Source organism: Lithobates pipiens, unplaced genomic scaffold, assembly GCF_037356315.1.
Source record: "Lithobates pipiens isolate NorthernLeopardFrog02 unplaced genomic scaffold, aLitPip1_a1.2 Scaffold_16, whole genome shotgun sequence".
NCBI classification, from domain to species: domain Eukaryota; kingdom Metazoa; phylum Chordata; class Amphibia; order Anura; family Ranidae; genus Lithobates; species Lithobates pipiens.
The window spans coordinates 471,155,391-471,181,422 of record NW_027507748.1 but is presented as its reverse complement, the minus strand read 5'-3'; the positions used below and the strand labels follow the sequence as shown (position 1 = coordinate 471,181,422).

Genomic DNA, 26,032 nt, shown 5'->3' with positions numbered 1-26,032 from the left:
TAAAACGTTTTTGAAAGCTGTAATGAGGACTTTGAAATTGTGTTCTCATTATCACTGTCCTATATTAAATCTTTTAATAATGTTATATTAAAATTATGCTTTTAGGTCAACTTTCAATTAACCTGCTTTAAATCTGAAAATTCTGTAATTAAGCATGGATTTTTGCCAAGGATGTCATATTTATAAAATAGCAATTTCAATAAGAAAAATCGCAGGCTTCCTGCTGATTGGGGAGCTCTAGTTCTGACTCAGCAAGGGACATGATGGACCTCTGCTGAAAGATCACTGCTTCCACATAATGGTCCTTTCTGTAGTATGCTGGCAGGCAACAGGCTTTCTACTTAGGCTATGGCTGCTTTTTAAAGCATACAAACTGCAAGACTTTGCAAACATTTTTTTCCCTTATAAAAATAACAAACGTGTTCTACTTGCCTCCTCTGTTTCAGTGGATTTGCACAGAGCAGCCCGGATCCTCCTCTTCTCGGGTCCCTCTTCTTTGATCCTGGCCCCTCCCTCCTGTTCAGTACCCCCACAGCAAGCAGCTTGCTATGGGGGCACCCGAGCCGAGTCACAGCTCCATGTCTATTCAGACATGGAGCCGCGGCCTGAACCCGCCACCCCCTCTCTCTCCTGATTGGCTAGCTGACTTGATTGACAGTAGCAGCACTGCCGCGGTGTCTCAGCTAATCAGGAGGGAGAATCTCATCTGGCTGACTTGTGGACATCGCTGGACAGAGAGGGGGCTCAGGTAAGTGTTAGGGAGGGCTGAGGGGGGCTGCTGCACACAGAAGGCTTTTTATCTCAATACATATAATATGTTAAGATAAAAAAAACTTCTGATTTACAATCCCTTCAAGTAGAACTATAGGCAAATCTTTTTTTTTTTTTTTTGGGTAAAGTAAGGATTTGATATATCCCCTGTCAGATTTTTTTTTTTTTTTTTGCCATCTGTGTCCCATTGGAGAGATTTCCCTTCACTGCCTGTCCCATAGCCAAACATGAAGTAAAATTAAATCTTTGAAAATTAAGGGAATTCCTTGTGGACCCCCAGCTCACCAGAATTAGTACCCCCATTGGAAGATTTCCCCTTACTTTTCTGGGCACAACCCAAAATTTGGGATTTTCTTTTACTTTCACTTTCAATGATAATGGTAAACACAGGGGCGGATTCAGAGTCTAGTCTCAGGAGGGGCACATTATTTATATTATTACATTGTAATATGAATATGAATAGAGTGGGAAATAGATAACCCCATCAGTTTTTCCCCATTGGGAGATTTCCAATCATTTTTTGCAGTGTAGACCTCACATGAAGTATAAAGAATGTGCTCCCAGTAGCGGAGTACTTCTCTAAAGCCGTTTGTACGCTCCATCGGACAATTGTTGTCAGATTTTCCGCAGACAAATGTTGAATGGCAGATTTATAATTTTTTTGCAGATTTTACCAGCGTGTACACAAGTCCGTCGGACAAAAGTCCAAAGTACAAACACGCATGCTCGGAAGCAAGGACAAGCCAGAAGCGGTCGGTCTTGTAAACTAGCATTCATAATGGAGAATTAACATTTGTGACGTGGCAAATTATGAAATCGCGAAATGCAGCGCACATTCTCTTCTTCTTTAATAGGATAATAATGAAGCTGCTTTGCTGGCGATACTGATGGAGTTATTGCAAACAAATTTTCAAAGGCTTTTTCTTTCTAGTGATATCAAGAATAATATTATTATGCTTTTTTTTATTATTATTTGGAGAAGTTACCACAACACCATTATCTCTGAGTTTTTAAAATCAAAGATACAACTATGTTGGTGTCCCTTGTCCATTTTACATTGTATTTTTTAAAATGTAACTGCCTACTCCCAAACTGTCATTTGAAGTAAAACACATAGTCAAGTATTATTCTCTACAATTTTTTTTATTGTGCATTAAAAAAGAAAACAAATAAAATTAGACGTGCTATCTGCCAATAGAACTTGAACCAAAAAGTGCATTCTAAGCATCCAAAAATATAGAAAATATACCAAATCAAAATTCAACCAAAAAAATAATGTCAAAGCAATAACTACAAGGCCAATAATAAATAACGCATTATCTCCTCTGTGTCCGCAACATGTCTGGTTGTGGAACGGCCATTCAGAAACAAACTGAAAAGCACGAAAGGAGGGACTGACGATGGGTCGACTAACCGAAAAAATCAGTCAATATGCTGACGACACGCTGTTATACCTGGCGGACTCGGGCCCTTCCCTCGCAAAGGCCCTACAAAAGATAGAGTGGTTCGGTAGCTTTTCCGGTCTTCGTATAAATTGGGAAAAATCCCAAATTTTGCCTATTGACAGTTTTCCACAGTCAGAATCTCAGGCCAGTCTGCCTCTTCAGCGAGTCGGTACTATTAAGTATCTGGGGGTATATGTCTCTAGGAATCCAGCAGATTACATTGCGCTGAATGTAGAACCATTATTCTCCCTGGTGCGTACTAAGATTCAGGCCTGGTCTCGTCTCCCCCTTGGGGTTTGGGGGCGCGTGAATCTGATTAAAATGGTCCTATTACCTAAAATACTGTATGTGTTGTGGCATGCCCCGGTATATTTGCCGCTGAAATACTTTAAATCCCTTGAAAGTCTCCTTAGACCCTTTGTATGGGGGAATAATAGACACAAGCTTGCTTGGCAGGCTTTGAAAAGCCCGACTGATATGGGGGGCATGGCTCTTCCAGATCTAAATCATTACTATGTTGCCTCACAACTGTCTCAGCTTTTCCATGTAGACAAGACTGATAAACAACGTTTTCTTACCCTTCTCTCCCCTACTTGGGCACAAATGGCAGATGATCCAATAGCTGCTATCTCGACGGGGGCGGGGAGCTCAGTCGTGGAGCCAGGTAAACACTCCATGCTTTTTCATTACAGAAAGATTTGGGATCTGGCATCCACTAAACTGAATGTTGCATCACCAAATGACTATACCCCACTTTGGCATAACAAACAATTGCCGGAACTTCAAAAGATCCAGAGTGTTCAGTTATGGGTATCGAGGGGAATATACTACCTGCATCACCTGATTCACCATGGTACTATTAAAACGTTTCAGGCGCTGCAGGAGGCATATGGTATTCCAAACACTATGCTATTTCAGTACCTACAGGTTCAACATGCACTTAGAACACAATTCCCGCAGTCATTGCCTCGGCCTGCTCCCAATCCTATTGTCGCCATAGTGAAGGACACTGATCCCAAAAAGCTTATCTCGTGCTTCTATGGTATGCTTACGGCCCCCGTCTCGGCGAGACTAGCGTATGCTCTGAAGTCCCGCTGGGAGGGTGATGTGGGTGAACTGACAGACGAGGAATGGGAGGAGGCTCTGGAGACGTGCAAGTTGGTGTCCCCCAGGCTCCAGGACAGGCTTTCTCAGATTTACATGGTGCATAAAGCATACCTCACCCCACTCAGGACCGCCAAATATAATATGAATCAATCTGTGCTTTGCCCGATGTGTAATCTTGAGACTGGGACGTTCTTCCATCTTATCTGGTCTTGTCCCAAACTGCAGGAACTTTGGAAACAAGTAGTATCATTTCTACATGATGTTATGGGCTCGCCCTTGGCTCTGGACCCCAAACCTTGTCTACTAGGGATATTTCCTGACGTATTAGATAAAACTACTGGCACTTTCCTGCAGGAAACCTTGTTTTCTGTTAGAAAAGTGATAGCTAGACAGTGGATGAGGCCCCTTCCGCCCCGGGTTGAGGACTGGAAACGGGAAGTTAATCTTACGCTCCCATACAAAAAATTCTTATATAAAAATAGGAGTTGCCCAGCTAAATATCATAGAATATGGGATAAATGGCTGCAGGAGGTTGCCACGTGTGATGAGGGAATTTGATGTACTGTCACAGTAAATAACATGTCAATGTTAGGACTTTCCTATACTGTGATACATAATCGCTACTGTAATGGAAAAATTTATTTTATCTACTGTTATGGTTATGACGCAACGCCTTTTGAATGTTCGGTGTATGCCACTGTGATTGTAATCTCTGCAATAATGTTCAATAAACATTACCTGTTTAAACGTTAAAAAAAAGAAAAGCACGAAAGGAAAAGCGCAAGCTGAAAAGTGCGAAATGAAAAGCGTGAATCAACACTCACCAAATTTCTACTAACACGAAATTAGCAGAAGGAGCCTAAAGGGTGATGCTAAAGAGCTGAAAAAACACATAATACGTCATTACGTTCGTAATTGTTGGCCAACAATTGTGTGGCCGTGTGTATGCAAAACAAATTTGGGCCAACGCCTTTCCGGTAAAAGTCGATGGTTTTGTTGGCCAACAATCCGATCATGTGTACGAGGCTATAGACAGTTTTTTTCTGGAAAAAGTGCCCCCCCCTTTCCTATTCCAGTAATAACTCAAAGTTTTGTATTTATCACCTGAAAAAATTGAGCGGATGAGGTAAACACAGACAGCAATAAAAACCTGACACCTCTTCATCCAGAAAAACAAAAAAAAAGTTTAGGTTTTAGATAAACAAGCCAAATAGAACCTCTAATTGCCCATACACACGACTTTTTGACAACAAACATGCAAATTAGCTGTTTTAAGGCATCTGACCGTGTGTACTCTCCATCAGACAAACTTTTTAGGTTTTTATCTGACTTTTGTTGGCTGTGTGAACGGACAAACTTTCCAGCAACAAAAGTCCGATGGAGCAAAGTCCGATCATGTGTAAAGAAAACCATAGAACTTTTGTACAAAGTACAAACACGCATGCTCAGAACCAATGCAAAAGATCAGACAACAATACAGAAGTTGACCAAAGGTGGCGGCAAAGAGCAGAAGAGCATGTGATTTGATGAACGTTGGCTGAAAAAGTCCTGCCGTGTGTATGCAATACAAGTTCATGGCTGACGCCCTTTGCACAAAAATCCACGGGAAAGTTTGTACAAAGTCCAATCGTGTGTATGAGGCTAAAAGCAAATCAGTCTGCCTCTCTCCAAAGGTTTGCAATGCAGGATGTGACTGTATTCCTAGGCAGCCAACAGTTACAGATTTGCACAGGTCTGTGACAGATTTATTACTGAAGATGGAACAGATTTTGCCTCTAAACAGAAGCACATGGTCAGATTTCATTCTGTGACAGTGCTACTTTACAGCAGGAGTAAGGAATTTATGACCGTGGATGTCACCTTGTAATAAATCTGTTGCCTGATCTGTCTCGCTGCTCCTGTTTAGCATTGCCTTGTTGTGCAACAGAATTGATAAATGTCCTCCACTAAAGACACGGGTAAGCAGCTACTCTTGTGAGTTGGATATTACTGAAAGCTGAATTTTGCCTATAGTTCTCATTTAGAAAGGCAGCTAGACTAACAATGCATCAGTGCACAAGACAGGTCCAGATGTTCATTTGAATTGTGCATGTGATTTCTGTGCCTTATGACTTGTACCGTTCCACAACAGCAGATAAGAAAATTACATTAAAGCACATAAAGGCCATATGTTAGCAAAATGTCTCCTAATAAGGACTCATTACAGTCTTCAAAATGCTGTAGTAAATAACTATTAAAAAAGCAAAAAAAGGAAAAAAATGTTTGCTGATAATGCAAGATTTCTGTACCACTCACCAGGATTTTGGCAGTTTGATTCAAGGAGCAAAAAAATGGGAACAGTCTATGTCAAAGGTCCTTTTTTATAGCAGATAAATATAACAACAAAGCATGGGGGTAAACTATAGTTTAAGTTGTACTTAACACAGTGTCACCTCATTTTACCAAAATTCACAAATCGCATGTGCCACTATGGGCAGCCATAGAAGGTGACACATTTGACAGTCCAAGCACATTTGACAGAACACTTCTAGATTGTAAGCTCTAACGAGCAGGGCCCTCTGATCCCTCCTGTATTGATTTTTATTGTAAGTGTACTGTCTGCCCTCATATTGTAAAGCGCTGCGCAAACTGTTGGCACTATATAAATCCTGAATAATAATAATAACACAGGCCAGCTAAGAAGGAATGCAGCAGCTAATATCTACTATCAGGATCTGCAAAAGACTTGCAATGTACATATGTGAGTCTGTATTTTGTAAACTGAAAGTGAAATCCCACAGCCAAACCTTGTACATAAACCATAATTACTTCTGCAATAGAATTACCTTATGTTAATGTATAAGACACCAGTCGGGGTAGACACAAAACACAGACAAAGTGGATATAAAAATTCTACACACCCCTGTTAAAATGTCAGGTTTCTGTGATGTAAAAAAATGAGAAAACTATAAATCATTTCAGAACTTTTTCCACCTTTAATGTGACCTATAAATTGTACAACTCAGTTGAACAACAAACTGAAATCTTTTAGGTAGAGGGAAGTAAAAATAAAAAAAAATTTGGGTGCACACCCTTAAACTAGTACTTTGTTGAGGCACCTTTTGAGTGTACTACAGCACTTTTTGGGTATGAATCTATCAGCATGCCACGTTTTGACTTGGCAATATTTGCCCACTCTTCTTTGGAAAAACACTCCAAATCTGTCAGATTGGGAGGGCATCTCCTGTGCACAGCCCTCGTTAGATCACCCCACAGATTTTCAATCGGATTCAGGTCTAGGCTCTGGCTGGGTTATTCCAAAACATTAATCTTCTTCTGGTGAATACGTCAGTTTGTTTTTCAACTGAGTTGTACAGTTTATAGTTCACATTAAAGGTGGAAAAAGTTCTGAAAATATTTATTTTTGTCTCATTTTTTTACATCACAGAAACCTGACATTTTAACTGGAGTGTGTAGACTTTTTATATCCACTATATATTACAAGGTCCACAAGGCTAAAAGCATACATTTGACCTCCTAAAAGAATTACAAAAGTACAAATATCATATTTGGTGTCTAAAAAATCGTAATTTCATTCTGCTAAATAACATGCTAGTTGCTGGATTGAGGAACATTGTCACATGGAAATATGTATGTAAAATACTGGGCATTAAAGCCGAACTCCAGGAATTCAGCTGCTTTGTAAACTGTACTGGCTTATTATAGGTTACCGTATATACTCGAGTATAAGCCGAGATTTTCAGCCTCTTTTTTGAGGCTGAAAGTGCCCCCTCGGCTTATACTCGAGTCATCGCCGTCTGCCTGCTCGATCAGCGTGTCGAGCAGACAGACGGCGGCCATTCTACTATTCAAAAGCCGCGCCTCCGTCTGTGATAGGCGGAACACTCAATTTCCCAGCAGTCAGTGGTCCGCCTATCACGGACATCCGCTCATCCTCATACTACGGACGAGGATGAGAGGATGTCCGTGATAGGTGGAACACAGACTGCTGGGAAATTGAGTATTCCGCCTATCACAGATGGAGGCGCGGCTTTTGAACAGTGGAATGGCCGCCGAGGCGCCGACGAAGAGCGGTGATCCTGGCATGGCAGAAGGACGGAGGCTCGGGACGGGATGGAACGGAGGCTCAGCTCGGCTCGGGACGGGACGGAGGCTCGGCTCGGCTCGGCTCGGGACGGGACGGAGGCTCGGGACACAGGTAGGCTGGACACACAAGGCTGCACGGACACACACGGCTGCACAGACACACACACAGGGATGGATGGACACACACACAGGCATGGATGGACACACACACAGGCATGGATGGACACACACACAGGCATGGATGGACACACACACAGGCATGGATGGACACACACACAGGCATGGATGGACACACACACAGGCATGGATGGACACACACACAGGGATGGATGGACACACACACAGGGATGGATGGACACACACACAGGGATGGATGGACACACACACAGGGATGGACGGACACACAGGGATGGACGGACACACAGGGATGGACGGACACACAGGGATGGACAGGCATGTCTCACCCTCGGCTTATACACGAGTCAATAAGTTTCCCAGTTTTTTTGGGGTAAATTGGGGGCCTCGGCTTATATTCGGGTCGGCCTATACTCGAGTATATACGGTAAGTCCAACAAGATGCATGCCAACTCACAGACATATATCGTTTTTATTTACAACTGTCAGCTTTACTGAGTGTCGGAGGTACAGCTATCGCTATACTCCCAGCACTCTCACAAGCGAGATGCTCCTTTCTCACACAGCAGCCACTCTGCCTGCCTCTTCTATTTGCTGTCCATTCACAGAAGGCATTGTATTTTGTGAATGACCTCACATAATACACAGTACTTCCCAACTCTGGACAATTAAAAAATTATCCATTTCAGTGGGGCTGTGCTTGTTTAGGTCTAGGGGAACCAATAATGTTTTTTTTTTTACCTGATCCTCCTCTTCTCCCTTGCACTCTAGCAGACAAGGATTCTGACATTATTAAGACTAAAAAAGGATCTATAGCCCTGCATTGGATGTGTTGATGCCAGGGAACAGTCCACCACTGGTATGTGGGGCAGTGCCATCTGCCAAAGGAGTGGAGGATTAGGTAAGTAAAAGTGTTTCTCCTCTTGTCTAGTCAAAAAGAACAATTATCCCTTGCAGTTCAGGGGCAGCCCCATTGAAAAGGATAATTTTAAATTTATCGGAGTTGAGAGAAGGTGTCATGGGTGACTGCAAGAATTTCTCATCTAGCTCAATGTGATATGTCCCAATAGCTGGGCTGGAGACTGGCTTAGTCCATCATCATACAATTGAGAAGCCCAGTTCCTAAACGTTTAAAGCAGTATTAAACCAAAAGCAAAAATGTAACATATTGCAGCTTACCTATCATTAGTTTTCCTTTTTTAGGCCTTTTACCCTCTGTTTTGACCTGGCTAGTAACACACCTCCTGTATTGGGGTGCCCCCCATTATGGATGAAGGAGCAACAGAGACACCTTTGGACAGCAGCACTATCAGTCCGGGGGGGGGGGGAGAGTTACTAACAGATTTGGATGCACTAACAAATTGAAGCCAAAATCCAGCTAACAGTATTTAAGAAGTTATAGCAATAGTTTTTAGCTATTGGAATAAAGGTTTTATAAATTAATAAAAGCTGATCATTGAAAACACAAGGAGATATTATTTTATTTCATTATTAAAAGCACCCCTGTCAGTGTTAAATGGTTTGCCTCAAACACCTAACTGCTACATCTGCAAGACAGTTTGTTCTGTTGAAAAACAGACTTACTAGCAGGATTACCAAATGAAAAGAAAGGGAAGAAAGCATAAAAAAGAAAACAAATGCAGCCATCACATCTAAGAATTCGATTTAATACCGCTTAAGACAGACAGTGTTCAAATCTAATACAACAGATATCTGCCTCTAGACATTAATTATTGGTTCCCAGTCCCCCTGATAACAAAGAGAACTAATGCTGTTAGGGATGCACCGAAATTTCGGCCGCCAAAACATATCGGCCGAAAACACCCCTTTCGGCAATATGCCGAAACGAAAAAATGGCCGATAGTTGAGCCGAAAATGGTGCCGCCCATCTATTACGTAGGAGAGCCGCCTCCGCCGCTTGTAGAGCGCCGTGAACATCACAGCTTTAATTTCAATAGCTGTGTGTTCCCCCGTCACGTGCCGTCGCATACAGCCCCTCCCCCTTCTCTGGGGAACTGTGATAGACAGATTACCCTTCCAGCTTGGACGGGTGATCTGTCTATCACAGTTCCCCCGGACAAGGGGGAGGGGCTGTATGCGACGGCGCGCGACGGGGGAACACACAGCTATTGAAATTAAAGCTGTGATGTTCCCGGCGCTCTAATGAACCAGGCGGCGGAGGAGGCTCTCCTCTCTCTTCGCTGCATCACTGGCTGCACGGGGACAAACACACTGACTGCACGGGGACAAACACACTGGCTGCACAGGGGACAAACACACTGGCTGCATAGGGGACAAACACACTGGCTGCACAGGGGACAACACACTTATCTCTTTTATCATGTCGCCAGTCTCTGACCACCTCCTATACCAATGCCGCCAGTCTCTGACCCTCTCATGTACCATGCCGCCAGTCTCTGACCACCTCCTGTACTATGTCCCCAGTCTCTGACCACCTCCTGTACCATGTCCCCAGTCTCTGACCACCTCCTGTACCATGTCCCCAGTCTCTGACCTCCTCTTGTACCATGTCCCCAGTCTCTGACCACCTCCTGTACCATATCCCAAGTCTCTGACCACCTCCTGTACCATGTCCCCAGTCTCTGACCACCTCCTGTACCATGTCCCCAGTCTCTGACCACCTCCTGTACCATGTCCACAGTCTCTGACCACCTCCTGTACCATGTCCCCAGTCTCTGACCACCTCCTGTACCATGTCCCCAGTCTCTGACCACCTCCTGTACCATGTCCCCAGTCTCTGACCACCTCCCGTACCATGTCCCCAGTCTCTGACCATCTCCTGTATAAAAATATTTTTTAAAAATAGTCATTTTCGGTATCGGTGCTGTTTCGGTATCAGTTTCGGGTTTTCGACCTAGTGTATTTTTCATTTTCGGTATCGGTTTCGGCACCAAAAAACCCATTCGGTGCATCCCTAAATGCCCTGAACACACAAGCGGAATGTCCAACAGAAAAAGTCAGACGGGAGCTTTCCATCGTATATTCTGATCGTGTGTATGCCTCATTGGACTTTTTACGTCGAAAATTCTGATGGACCTAGAAATAGAACATGTTCTAAATATTTCCGACGGAACCAATTCCTACCAGGAAAACCGCTCATCTGTATGCTGTTCCGACAGACCAAAAACGACGCATGCTCTGAAGCAAGTACGAGACGGAAGCTATTGGCTACTGGCTATTGAACTTCCTTTTTCTAGTCCCGTCGTACGTGTTGTAAGTGACCGCATTCTTGATGATCGAACTTTAGTGTGATCGTGTATGCACAAGACAGTTTCAGCGGAAAGCTGTCAGAACTCCGGTCGTCAAAACCAGTCGTGTGTACAAGGCATGAGAGTGTGTTTACATTGGTGCACTGCAGTTTGGTGCATTTTCGCAAAGGGTATCAAAGGTGCAGCATGCAGGACTTTGATGTGCTTTGATGAAAATGCACAGTCTATTAGAAGTCAACGGGGGAGCACCTACAATCACGTGTAAAACACGCATAAGGTAAGCTGCATTTTTTAAACATTTTTTCAAGCTATGCTATGTGAATGAGAACATGTAACAAATATATTTGCTGATGTTATCCCATCACATATGTTTTGGCTGCAAACGTAGAAATACCCTTTAGGCCTCATGCACACTGGATGTTAAAATAATGTTATAAAAACGCCAGTTTTTAGCGTTTTTCTGCGTTAGAGTTTTTTTTTTTTTTTCAATGGATCAAAAACGTCAAAAAACACTGGTAAGCCGTTTTGTTTTTTTGAGCATTTATCCGTATTTTTTGACATTAGAGCATTTTTAGAACTGAAAAACTCCTCTCAGAACCCACTCGTTTTGGTGTTTTTTTAAAGCCAAGAAATGCCCCAGCCAAAAACTTCTGCTAACAGCCTATGTGTGCATGGACACATAGGATAACATGATGGGGAGTTTATTGACTGTAGAAAAAAACATCTGAAGCCAAAAACAGCTGCTGTAAAAACTTCCAAAACGTCCAGTGTGCATGAGGCCTTAAAGGTCAGAATTTAAACATCAGATATTGTGACTGGTGTGCTGCATGTTTACAATAAAGCACAGTTGGCAGCTTCCACGTGTGCTTTTAACTGCCAGTCAGCCTGCCTTAGTGATGATCCCTCTGTCTGCTGGCACATAGATTGTTGTGCCAAAGCAGGAAATCTCTGCACAAAGTGAGGCTGTATGTATACAATATGCATTTTAAAGCGGAACTTTACTCTCTCAATCAGCATTGACTATTTTTAATCCTTTTTGCTACTAGCATTAGTAAATAGATAGGAAAGTATATAATATTTACTTGTTTTAATTATTTTTTTACATTTCTTCAGTCACTTTCTAGTTTCCAGGCCTAGGCAAATAATGTCACACATCCCAGAAGTTTTCAGGAGGGGTTTTTCCAGCTAAATACACCCTCCTGCCTGCATGCCTGAGCTAAACACAGATGGATTCCAGGAAGTAAATGCTACATGAATCATCTGCCCTCACTCAAGATGGTCACTGCTAGAAATGCCGGGGGTGTTTTCAGATTGATTTCTCAGCATAAGAAAAGCATTGAGACATGGATGGATGGGGAAGTTTACTTTGAATATTTAAAAGGAATTAAACAGCATTTTTGGTGCTCAGATACAATGTAGTTTCACTTTAATATAGGAGCTGATTTAATTAGAAAAAAATACTAAAAATTGTATTCACAAAAGCTGAGCAATGGCACATTCTGTATCTAATAAATAGAATCCGTGTTTAATCTGAAAGGTAAAATCAAATTGGATTTCTACTGTTCCTCTCTTTTTGGACTCTTTTTATTGCTCCAAATTTACAACTACAACTAAAGCAACTAGTAAAAATCCTATATGTGAACTTCATTGCCTAACAAAGCATTTTCAGCCAGTCTTGTGATCCAGACATCACTGCATAGACAGGTCAGCGAACTCATTTTTCTCCACTGTAGTTTTATTAGAGCTTGGCTACTTACCTGCTCCCTGCCAGCACAATGAGAAATGAAGGGGCATCACCACATTGTGAAGATATCACTTCACTCAGCTCTGTCCTGTCAGTAAACTCTCATAATTAGCCTAGGTTCACACTGACAGCGGGAATGAAATCACGAGAGTTCAGCTGAACTCGCACGATTTCATTCCCACATGTCAGTCCCGACTTCCGTGGCGATTCCAGAGACATCTGTGCGGGTTTATGCATGAAAGCCGACAGTCGACTTTACTAAAGTACACACACTCTACAGCAGCCAGGAGTGTGTAAAAAAAAGTCTGCAGATTTTACCGCTCCTGTCCTGGCGCCCTTAGGTGGCTGCTTAAGCCACCTTATGGTAGCGCCGGCCCTGACTTTATCACAAATGATGTTTGATGTAAGGATCTCACCCTATGAGCTATTGTATTCTGACAAATTCTAGGTGGATGGAGGGATCCTCACTTCTGCTCTATTTTATTTTCACAGGGAATCTCTGCTGTCTGGTAAGGGGCCACTGTTATCTGTTTGGTGGTGGTGCACCTCAATTTGCTTCACGTCAACAAAGGGTCTGAATTTGGACAATTCCCCTGGATGATGCATGTTATTTCATATTTTGCATGTAGTTAATAGACTTGATTTTTGATTTTCAAGTCAGATTGAGCACCTTTTTCATTGTGGGGTGGTTTATATCCTAATATGAAATATTAGGGATTGCGCAGTTCTCTCTTTTTTCTTTTTTCATATACACGTATATAGCATTTTTGGTATATATTAGAATTGCTGCATCACATTTATTTGTTTTTTCACTGTAGCGCAGATTTCCTTCCTTTTTTCTGTGTCTATAATATGCCTGTGAAGGGGCACATGTTTCAAAAGTGTCATTTCGCAAGGAAAAAAAGTCATTTAAAATCACTTTCCATTGTCGGCTCCCGTAATACAGAGAACACTCAATGAGTGTTCTCTGTATTATGGAGCAGACAATTCATTCATTGATAAAAAAAAAAAAAGCGTGGGGTTCCCCTAAATTTAATTACCAGGCCCTTCAGGTCTGGTATGGATATTAAGGGGAACCCTGCGTCAAATGTAAAAAAACACTTCAGCCCCGGAAGGATTTACCCCCTTCCTGACCAGAGCACTTTTTGCAATACGGCACTGACAATTGCGCGGTCGTGCGATGTTGCACCCAAACAAAATTTACATCCTTTTTTTCCCACAAATAGAGCTTTGTTTTGGTGATATTTGACCACCTCTGAGTTTTTTATTTTTTGCGCTATAAACAAAAAAAGAGTGACAATTTAAAAAAAGCAATATTTTTTACATTTTGCTATAATAAATATCCCCAAAAAATTTATAAAAAAACAAAATTTCTTTCTCAGTTTAGGCCGATATGTATTCTTCTACATATTTTTGGTAAAAAAAATAAGCGTATATTGATTGGTTTGCGCAAAAGTTATAGCGTCTACAAAATAGGGGATAGATTAATGGCTTTTTTTGTTATATTATTTTTTTTTATTAGTAATGGCGGCTATCTGCGATTTTTATCATGACTGCGACATTATGACGGACACATCGGACACTTATGACACTATTTTGAGACCATTGTCATTTATACAGCGATCAATGCTATAAAAATGCATTGATTATTGTATAAATGACACTGGCAGAGAAGGGATTAAACACTAGGGGGCGAAAAAAGGGGTCAAGTGTGTCCCAGGGAGTGATTCTAACTGTAGGGGGGATTGTCTCACTAGAACATGACAGAGATCACTGCTCCCGATGACAGGCGCATGCCCACAATGCCGCAATTTCAAGGGGACATACCTGTACGCCCATTTGCCCAGCCGTGCCATTATGCTGATGTATATCATTGTGCGCTGGTCGGCAAGGGATTAAGGTATATGTAAACCGTCACCTTGTAAAACAACCCATTTTGTTTAAAATAGAAATGAACGGCAAACATTTGTGTATATAAAAAACATAAATGCCCTTTTTTTCCATTTTTATAACTGATCACATTCGCTCTGTACTGCATAGAGAGCTGTAGGGGAAGAAACAGCAGTACACTGGTCTTCCCAGTGTGTGGCTGTGCAAAGGGGAGGGGGGCATGTCAGCTCAAGTCTGATCATTGGAGGAGGGCAGACCAAGTAAACGGAACTAGAAAAACTGACCACACTGTGCTCTCATGCCTAGCGTGGTACGTTTTAAATAGGAAAGCAGAGGGACTGTCAGGAACACCAGAAATTTTACACAAAGGAAGAATAGGATACTTTTTCATACAAGAATATGGTACAGCAGGCACATATATTGACATTTTGGGTTTACATATTATTTAACCTGTAGAGTTAAGAACCACTGTAAGCCCCTGTACACACGGTCGGAAATTCCGATGGAAAATGTCCGATCGGACCGCGTTGTCGGATAATCCGACCGTGTGTGGGCTTCGGAATGTCCAACCAACAAAGTTTGAAATAAAAAATTTTCAAACTATTATAAAATTTTACGACAACATGATCCGATTGGACAAAGTTTGTAGAGAATTCCGATTGGACAAAGTGCCACGCATTCTCAGATCAAATTACGGGAACCAAAGCTATTGGCTACTAGCCTGAACGTAGTCCCGTCGTAACGATATAACGTCATCACATTCTGAACGATCGGATTTTCTGACAACTTTGTCCGACCGTGTGTATGCAACACCAGTTTTGAAAAAATCCGATGGATTTTGTGGTCGGAATGTCCGACCGTGTGTACAAGGGCTAAGACTGCCATCTTTCTAATACAAGGTAAAAAGTAAAGACACCTAAAAGCGGAAATTCATCCTAAAAAGGGAAGTTTGGCATTGTGTCCTCCTCCTTTAAGCCCACGTACACACGGTCGGAGATTTTGCCAACCAAATCCGTCGGATTTTGCCCGTCGGATTTAGTCCGACGGATTGTGTCCGAAACTGTTGCATACACACGGTCGGGCCAAGTTGGCGAAAAATCAGATCTTTCAGAACGTGATGACGTAATTTCGTTACGATGGGACTACATTCAGGCTAGTAGCCAATAGGTTTGATGTAGGAATTTGATCTGAGCATGCGTGGCACTTGGTCCGATGAAAATGCTCTACACATGATCGGATTAGGTCCGTCCGGCCCAGTTGGTCTGGAAATATTTCCAACATGTTGGAAAATTGGGTCGGACGGAGATTCGGACGGAATCAGTCCGATGCATACCACACACAGTCGGATTATCTGACGACACGGTCCGATAGGACACATTCTGACAGATTCTCCGACCGTGTGTACAAGGGCTGACACTTTTTTACTTTTTTTGGGGGGGATTGGGATGTGTCCTTGGACAGGTGAGCGTCCTTTTATCAGCTGCAATATTTGCTGCTGACTTTAAAAAAAAAAATTCAAACAGGCTGAACATCATCTTTAAAGTGAAAGAAAATCCTATGTTCATTTTTAAAGCAGTATTAACTGCATGTCAACCCCATTACTTAGATTTACAGTGGCCAGGCAGCTCTCCTGGGTAGAGGGGCACACAAGTGCGCCATGACTGTGCTAGGATTAGATATAGTACAAGCCGATCAGCGGGTGCCGGCCAATGGATGTCTGCTGGCACCTGCCGATCGGCAGGAAGAGACACAGAACAGAGCTCTGTCTGCAGCCCTGTCAGCAATCCGTTGGATTTTTTCCGTTGGAATCCGTTGGATTTTTTCTGACAGATTTTTGCCGAAACTTGTGTTGCATACACACGGTCACACAAAGTTGTCGGAAAATCCAATCGTTCAGAACGAGGTGGCGTAAATCACGTACGACGGGACTATAGCCAGTAGCTAAAAAGTTTTCGTCTCGTAATTTATTCTGAGCATGCATGGCATTTTGTCCATTGGAAATTCTCTACACATTATCGGAAAAAGTCCGATCGGATGTTGTTGTCGGAAAATTTTTGATCCAGCTCTCAAACTTTTTCCGTCGGAAATTCTGACGGGAAAAGTCAGATAGAGTCCACACACGATCGGATTTTCCGACAACATAATCCGATTGGATTTTTTCCGTCGGAATTTGCGACCGTGTGTATGGGGCATAAGTCTCTGATTGCCACCAATGCTAGTATAAAAAATAAATAAATACAAATTCTGGTATACATCTCATAGTTTGAAGATGCTTGTGTACAGTGTTGGATGACCACGTAAGTGTCAGTACCGTATCGCAAAAAATGGCCTGGTCATGAAGGGAGATAAATCTTTGGAGGTCAAGTGGTTAAACCCATAAACAAACATTTGTTTTATTGCAGCTTACCAATTTTTAGATGGTTAGGTCAGGTGATCCCACAGTCCTGACCCCCTGTGTCAGTGAGTGGCTACTGCAGGGGAGAGGAGGAAGCATTGACAACGGATGGGCCACAGGAGCATCAGGGTGACGTCGCGGATCCCTCAATTCAGAGCTGTTGACAAGCACTCTCTGACACAGAGCTGCAGGATCATGTAACTTATACAAGGGTTGTGTTGGAAATCTTGTCTTAGTTCTCTATCTGGTTTTTAGACATGTTGGGACTTGTACCAAATAAATACATGAACATACATGGGGTAAAGTGCACACATGGTGGTAATCACGTAATAGAAAGCGCTACTCACTCCAGGCCAGATCACTCCTGCGTAACCTTCGAAGGACTCCTGGATAATAATTTCGTACCCTGCAAACCAGAGGTGCTCTTTCCCAAAGCAGGAGTAGACAGTAGGAGCCCATGCCTTGAAGGGCTGGATACATGGTTTGAGGTCACACGTGACATCTAAAACAAAAAACACACAAAAAGCCACAGTCAGGAAACACTATTGCTTGGCCAAAAGCGGACTTGTGTGCAGTCTGGTGCCGCTATCAGAATAAAATAATGAGATTGCCGGGAAAATAATTACCGATGCCTGGATGACAGCTGCACAATCTGTAGCATAGTAGAGAAGACATTTGAAAGTCCGGCACGGTATAAAATCCAATCTCCCTTATTAGTATTCCATCAAGACATAAAAGGGGGTTCAGTATACAAAGAGGTTGACACATTTCAGTCCTCACAGGGTCATTGGTTACAACTGAGGCCCCTGTGAGGACTGAAACGCGTCAACCTGTTTGTATACTGAAACCCCTTTTATGTCTTGATGGAATACTAATAAAGAAAATTGGATTTTATACTGTGATGCTGGACCTTCGTATGTCTTATATGCTATGCTACAGATTTTACTGGCACCTGTGGAGTGCACTTTAAACTGACACTGACTGGAGGACAAGCGCACTCAACAGATGCCATGATTGAAAAAACTGAAGCCATGACATTTTTGGGGGGCGTTCTGAACATCATCTGTATACAGAATGCCTCCAAGTTGCCACATTGCACTTTACATAAATATACAGCACTGCAGACTAAAAAGGAAAGTCATTTTTAATAACTTTTTATTACAATATCGGCTTGTGTCGCAATTGCATACACTATATTATTTTATTTGCAATATTTTTTCCCACAAAAGTGGAGTTACCCTTTAATGGTTTGTTAAGAACTTGAACAAATGGTATTTTCTATCTCCCTGCAGCTTTAGGCTGGGTTCACACTATTGTCGAATTGAATGTGTGTTTCCCCGCATCCAATTTGCATTACAGGAGAGTGTGACCGGCTCTCAATGTACACGGTTCACACATCTCCAGGGCGGCCACGGAGCGCACAGCAGAAGAGTCCTGATTCTTCATTCACGTAAAGATGTAGAAATAATCATCTAAGTACACAGAGCATATATCACGCCCTGTAGACTTCAAAGGATAAATCCTGGTTGCTAGTCTAAGTGCTGGAGGTTCGGAGCATCTCGGGGGATTTCACACACATCTTTTGAACTTGCCCATGTATAGCAAATTTTTGGGTGGAGGTGGTGAATTTATTAACCACTTAAGGACCGAGCCTCTTTCTGAGAATTGTTGTTTACAAGTTGAAAACAGTTTTTTTTGCTAGAAAATTACTTAGAACTCCCAAACATTATACATTTTGTTTCTAACAACCTAGAGAATAAAATGTCGGTCGTTGCAATACTTTCTGTCACATGCGCAGCGCTCTTACAAGCGCACTTTTTTGGGAAAAAATACACTTTTTTTAATTGAAAAATAAGACGACGGTAAAGTTAGTCCATTTTTTTTAATATTGTGAAAGATAATGTTACGCCGAGTAAATTGATACCCAAAATGTCACACTTCAAAATTGCGGCCGCTTGTGGAATTATTGCTCTTACTCTACCGATCGTGGTGATACCTCACATGTGTGGTTTGAACACCGTTTTCATATGCGGGCGCTACTCGGTTATGCACACAAGTTCGTCCGGACGGGGCACGCTTAAAAAAAAAATATATATATATTTTTTATTTTACCTTTTATTTATTTTTTTTACACTGTTTTTAAAAATAAAATAAAAAATTGTGTCACTTTTATTCCTATTACAAGAAATGTAGACATCCCTTGTAATAGAAAAAAAGCATGACAGGACCTCTTAAATATGAGATCTGGGGTCAAAAAGACCTTAGATTCATATTCACACTAAAATGCAATTAAAAAAAATATATATACAAAAAAAATGGTTCTTTAAGAGCTATGGGCTGAAGTGACATTTTGACGTCACTTCCATCCTGCAATGATATGGAGACGGATGGGGGCCATCTTCCCCTCACTCATCTCCATACCCAGCAAGGGTGAAGAACCGATCACTTCTGCCGATAGGCCCGATAAGTGGCAGAGGGCACCGGAGCACCTTGGGAGGGGGCCCTCTCCCGCTGCCGATAAAATGATCTTGCAGCGATTCCGCCACAGAGACCACTTTTATCTGAAACCGGACCTCTCACTGAAGAAGAGGATACTGGGGTTATGGCAGTTAGCTGCTGCCATAACAACTATATTCCTCTTCAAACAGCCGAAGTATAAGGACAGTGGGCAGTCCAGAAGTGGTTATACCCAGTCACCTCTGCTCCTTTACCGGTTTCAATGTCTGTTTGTTTGCTGGGTTTGGTAGAGACTATTACCCCTGTAGTGACTGAGCGAATATTTATTATTACAACATTATTCTATGCACGAAAAGCCATTGCATTATATTGGAAGAAACCCTGTCCTCCTACGCTTTTCATATTGGAAACAAGTGATAAATAATAATCTTCAATTGTATAGAGACACCTATAGGAATAGGGGTTACCCTACTAAGTACGATAAAGTCTGGGGAAAGTGGTTGGACAAATCGTACACGGCATCTAATATAGATGGGGGTAATGATTCATAGTATGGGTGTTCCCTATAGGGGATACCTGGGGCTATTGGTGATAGAGGGGTCCAAGGTTTGCTTCCTCCTGTTCCCCTAGTATATGGGGTGAGGCTTGACCTTTGAATGGATACATGGGATGGCCTAGAAAATATATAAAATGTTCTCTTTGGTAATTACCATAATCGGTTCCTTTTTTTCCTTTCTTGCTATGCAATGTGATGGGATCGTGTCATTCTACTAATATATTTCAGAGTCAATGTATATGATGTGTTGTCGTGTTTTGTTTGTTTGTCTAAGAAATTAAATAAAAAGATTTATAAAAAAAAAAAAAAATAGTAATCTAAAAGTTTCTTACACAAACAAAACGATTAACCACAAATGAAGTGGTTTCTCTCTTATCTCTATCTATCACAGCAATGATAAGTCCTTCACCTTTTGGATATTTAATGCAGCAAAAACGTCAACGCGGCGTTTCACCCAAAAGTGGAAGTTTTGCTTTAAGGACCCATCGCCCCCTTACATGCCACATTTGGCATGTCATTTTTTTTGGGGGGGGGGAGTGGGTACCTAGTTTTGACAGGTACCTGCTCCCACTTCCGCTCTCGCCGCCTATGCGATTTGAGCAGATGTTCTCCACGTCACAGGTCCCAGAAGATTGCCTCGCCATTGAGGAGGCGCAGCGTGGCTCGTCCATGCCCAGTGCACACCCAGCTGTGACACTTCAGCTGGGTGCCCACACTTGTAATGCCAGCGCCAGGAAGAGGTCGAGGGAGAGAAGCGAGGGTTCAGGTGGCCGCATTGCTGAATCGTGGGGCAGGTGAGTGTGTGTTTATTAAAAGTCAGCAGCTACACTTTTTGTAGCTGCTGACTTTTAATAAACACAAAAACGACTGGAACTCTACTTTAAAAGTATCTAAATACAAAAATAAAAATGTAATATATTGCAGCTTACTAGTCTATAAATGTAGTGGCCGTATTGGTTTTTTTTATTAGCCTTTTTTCCTTATTTTATCACCTGTTGATCTGGCCAGTAACATGTTAAGTTGACCAGTCCCTGATTTAAATTTCAGTGTGTGGCCTCCCCCCTCAACAGAAATAGATAATTTATCCACTTAAAGACTGCCCACCGCATATATACTGCGGCTCTATTGCGCAATATACCCTGGGCGGGTGCGCACGCCCGCTGTGCAACGTGGGAGCCCTTCCGCTGGCCACCGGCGATCGCTCCACAGATACTCTTTAAAAGCCTTTTCTTCTAATGCTGATTCTTCGGATGACTAATTAACACTTGGATAGGTAATTAACTAATAACTAATTAAAAGTATATATTGTTGTACAGTTCTACAATTATGCTTCATTAGAGGGAGTCTTTCCTGACACATAAGATATGGGAGAGTGCGTATTTTCATTAATTCCCGAGTTAGCTCTGTAGGATGTTTGAGAGGGAGAGTGGCCAATAACAATCCTAGTATTTTAGCCTGCGTGGGCAGTTACAGCATACAGGCATACCCCACTTTTAAGTACACAATGGGGTTTATTTACTAAAGCTAGAAAGTGCCAAATCAGGCTAATTTCTGCATAGAAACCAATGAGCTTCTAACCCCAGATTGTTCAATTCAGCTTTGGTAATAAAACCTGGAAGCTCATTGATTTCTACGCAGAAGTGAGTCTGATTTTGCACTTTCCCAGCTTTAGTAAATAAACCCCACTGTGTACTTAAAAGCGGGTATGCCTGTACCAACTTTTCAATAGCTTAAAGCGGTTCTTCACCCTAAAGGGGAAGTTCCGCTAATCTTATCCCTCCCCCCCTCCGGTGCCACAATCGGCACCTTTCAGGGGGGAGGGGGGTGCAGTTACCTGGATAATCCAGGTAACTGCACCCACTTCCGGCCAGACCGCCGCAGACCCCCGCAGACGCTCCGCCCCCCCCCCCCCCCCGTTGTGTTCTGGGAAACACACAGTTCCCAGAGACACAGCAGGGGACCATAAGAGACGCGCAGCGCGACTCGCGCATGCGCAGTAGGGAACCGGGCAGTGAAGCCGTCATGCTTCACTTCCCGATTCCCTGACAGAGGATGGCGGCGGTGGCAGCAGCGAGACGAGCGATCGCTCGTCATCTGCCGCCGACATCGCTGGAACCTGGGACAGGTAAGTGTGATTTTATTAAAAGTCAGCAGCTGCAATATTAGTAGCTGCTGGCTTTTAATATTTTTTTTTTAGGTGCAGCTCCTCTTTAAAATGCCTTGATTTTAGCTAGGTTGTTTTTATTGTGTTTTTTTTATTGTGCTTGTGTTTATGTTTGTTTGCTTATTTTTGCTTTGCAATTGAGCCTGGGTATACCCAATAGGCTGTGTTATGTACTGTTTACTTTGAAACCTGAAATCAAAATAATAATAAAAAAAAAGCCTTTTCTTAGTGTATATATTTCACTGACCATATCAGAGCAGCTATCCCTGTACAATAAACTATAAACTGACTTGCACTACATTAATAGCAGCATTTAGTAAATACGGCCATCTATGTGTTGCGATAAAGGATTTGGCTAAAATAGTAAATTGATGTATATTATTGACATAAACAAGGCTTTTGTGTATGTCTCTGGAGATAAAAATAATGTGAAATATTGTCAGTAATGTATCTGAATACAGAGATAAAAGGCTGCAATCTTCAGTCTCTGCCTCATTAGAACCCTAGGGCAGCCTTCATGCTGTTGATCACCATCCAGGCACATTATATTTTGGTGTACTGTCCTAAGGATTGCATCTACAGGTAGTCACACACAAATCTTTCTGCCCACTAATAATATATAAAGCAGTGCTTGAAAAGCTTCACATCATCCTGTTTATTTCAAAATGCTTGGGAGATGTCAACACATATGTAAGCAAAGGCACAATAAAGAGCTGGTTGGCATGCACTTCTGTAGCCTGATCTCCAAGTCATCAGTACTGAATATCAGGATGACATGATCAGGGAGACTGGATCCAGCTTGGCATGCAATGATCACACACACACACACATGCATGGTGTACCTACCTTTCCCCAGTTGAGGGGTCTGTAGAAATTGGGGATCTGACACTTCCTGCTGCTCTCTTCCCTCCTGATCATCCACAGTTTCATCAGATCCCTCCCAGCTATCTTCCTCCTCTGCAGGGGAGAGCACAGGCTGCACACAGGACATACACTCCAAACGCTCAGCATCCATAGCAGGTGCCCTGAGCACAGGGGAGAAGACACAGAGCAGCAGTGATCAGTCAGTGGAGCTCATCCTCTGGCTCTCCTCTTATGGTGTGTATGTAAGGAGGGGGTCTCCTGGGAGCCTAGGGGCTGGCTGGGATCTGGAGGAGATTGCAGAAGGATGGTGCTGTGTCTGGGATTGCAGTCTGCACTCTGATTATGTATCTGATCCACCTCTAGTAAGGAAGACACACTGGGGGTGATTTACGAAAGGTAACACCGCTTTGCACTGCAAGTACACTTGGAAGTGCAGTCACTCTAAATCTAAGGGGTAGATCTGAAATGAGGGGAAGCTCTGCTGATTTTATCATCCAATCATGTGAAAACTAAAATGCTGTTTTTTATTTTCCTTGCATGTCCCCTTCGGATCTACAGCGACTACACTTCCAAATGCACTTTCAGTGCAAAGTGGATTTGCCTTTAGTAAATAACACCCACAGCCTTCTCCTGAGGTGTAGTGCTGAGAGTAACCTAATGCCGCTTACACGCAATCAGAATTTTGGTCGGAAAAAGCTCTGATAGTTTTCCCGACGGAATTTCCGACTGGATTTCACTCAAGCTGTCTTGCATACACAGGGTTACACCAAATTCCGACAATTAAGAACACGGTGACGTACAACGCATACCAGGGGACTAGAAAAGGGAAGTTCAATAGCCAGTAGCTTCCGTCTCATAGTTTAATCTGAGCATGCGTGAGTTTTTGCATGTCGGAATTGCATACACACGAACGCAATTTCGGATAGGAACTTTTTCCGACCAAAAAATTGAGAACATGCTCTCAATCTTTTGCTGGCCGAAGCAAAAGTCCGATGGAGCATACACACGGTTGCATTTTCCGATGAAAAGCTCTCATCGGTCTTTTGCTGGCCGAATTTCCGATCGTGTGCATGGGGCATAATAGTCCACCTAGGCTGCAGGCATAACCCTACAACCAGTAGGATCTGATCATTGGGGAATGATGCAACTCATATACCAATTTGTGTCAGCTTCAACCTTTCCATGTTCTAAGGAGTGATGGCAAATAACAAACTGCCTACCATTCCCACATTACCTAAACTGATAGAAGACTATCAGCTCCAATATTGTCTGATTTCGCTATGTTTTCTACGATTCTGCCACTAAAAAAAAAGTAGAAGTCCCTAATATCACTATTTATGGTCAACATGTACAATCCATTATTAAAGTGGTTCTAAAGTCAAGACATATTTTACCTTTAGGGCTCATTTACACTTGCTTCGACTTTAACACGCATTAACATGCTTTATTGATGTGTTTTTGGTGCTTCGGTGATGCTTTTTTAAAGCTATATTGACGCTTGGCAAATGCCCTGTGTGTGTTGATTTTCAATTAGTTTTAGAACTCCAGCTCAGTAGTACCCCCAACTCAGAAGATCCCAGCTCATTAGTACCCCTGTTCTGCAGACCCCCAGCTCATTGATACACTTGTTCAACACATCCCCAGCTTATTAGTACCCTCCTTAAGCAGATTTCCTGCTCAGTGCAAGCTTTGTTGATCCCCCACTCAGTAGTAACCCCCAGGTCTGCTGATCCCCCACTCAGTAGTAACCCCCAGCTCTGCTGATCCCTCACTCAGTAGTAACCCCCAGCTCTACTGATCCCCCACTCAGTAGTAAACCCCAGCTCTGCTGGTCCTCCACTCAGTAGTGACTTCCAGCTCTGCTGATCCCCTGCTCAGCAGTAACATCCAGCTCTGCTGATACCCCACTCAGTTATAACCCCCAGCTCTGCTGGTCCCCCACTCAGTAGTAACTTGCAGTTCTGCTGATCCCTCACTCAGTAGTAACCCTCAGCTTTGCTGATCCCCTGCTCAGCAGTAACCCCCAGCTCTGCTTACCCCCCACTCAGTAGTAACCCCCAGCTCTGCTGGTCCCCCACGCAGTAGTAGCTTCCAGCTCTGCTGATCCCCCACTGAGTAGTAACTTCCATCTCTGCTGATCTCTCACTCAGTAGTAACCTCCAGCTTTGCTGATCCCCTACTCAGCAGTAACCCCCAACTCTGCAGATCCCCTGCTCAGTAGTAACCCCCAGCTCTGCTGGTCCCCCACTCCATAGTAACTTCCAGCTCTGCTGATCTCTTACTCAGTAATAACCCCCAACTCTGCTTGTCCCGCACTCAGTAGTAACTTCCAGCTCTGCTGATCCCCCACTCAGTAGTAACCCCCAGCTCTGCTAGTCCCCCACTCAGTAGTAACTTCCAGCTCTGCTAGTCCTCCACTCAGTAGTAACCCCCAGCTCTACTGATCCCCAACTGAGTAGCAACTTCCAGCACTGTGGATCGCTCACTCAGTAGTAACCCCTAGCTTTTCTGATCCCCTGCTCAGCAGTAACTCTGCTGATCCCCACTGAGGAGTAATGTCCAGCTCTTCTGATCCCCCACTCAATTGAAAACGCCAGCTCTGCTGACCTCCTACTCAGTAGTAACTTCCATCTCTGCTGATCCCCCATTCAGTAGTAACTTTCAGCTCTGCTGATCCCCCACTCAATAGAAACCCCCAGCTCTGCTAATCCCCCACTCAGTAGTAACTTCCAGCTCTGCTGATCCCCCACTGAATAGTAACTTCTGGTTCTGCTCATCCACCACTCAATAGTAACTTCTGGTTCTGCTGATCCACCACTCAATAGTAACATCCAGTTCTTCTGATCCCCCACTCAGTAGTAACCCCCAGCTCTGGTGGTCCCCCTCTCAGTAGTAACTTCCGGTTCTGCTGATCCCTCACTCAGTAGTAACCCCCAGCTTTGCTGATCCCCTGCTCAGCAGTAACCCCCAGCTCTGCTAACCCCCCACTCAGTAGTAGCTCCCAGCTCTGCTGGTCCCCCACGCAGTAGTAGCTTCCAGCTCTGCTGATCCACCACTGAGTAGTAACTTCCATCTCTGCTGATTTCTCACTCAGTAGTAACCTCCAGCTTTGCTGATCCCCTACTCAGCAGTAACCCCCAGCTCTGCAGATCCCCTGCTCAGTAGTAACCCCCAGCTCTGCTGGTCCC

The 26,032-nt window shown here is 43.1% G+C and overlaps 1 protein-coding gene across 2 annotated transcripts in view; it reads right to left on the bottom strand.

Annotated features, from left to right (window-relative positions):
- The window catches only part of METTL21C (methyltransferase 21C, AARS1 lysine), a 65,566-nt gene that overhangs the window by 10,337 nt on the left and 29,197 nt on the right, over positions 1 to 26,032 (bottom strand). The window contains exons 2-3 of one of the 2 annotated variants that reach the window (XM_077482933.1): positions 22,827 to 23,005; positions 17,151 to 17,305 (exon numbers count right to left, since the gene is read on the bottom strand). In XM_077482933.1, coding sequence (XP_077339059.1) covers positions 17,151 to 17,305; positions 22,827 to 22,995 — 324 coding nt within the window. In that variant the 5' untranslated portion in view covers positions 22,996 to 23,005. Of the gene's footprint in view, positions 1 to 17,150; positions 17,306 to 22,826; positions 23,194 to 26,032 lie in introns of those variants that run through there. The other variant, XM_077482932.1, reaches the window with a different exon arrangement.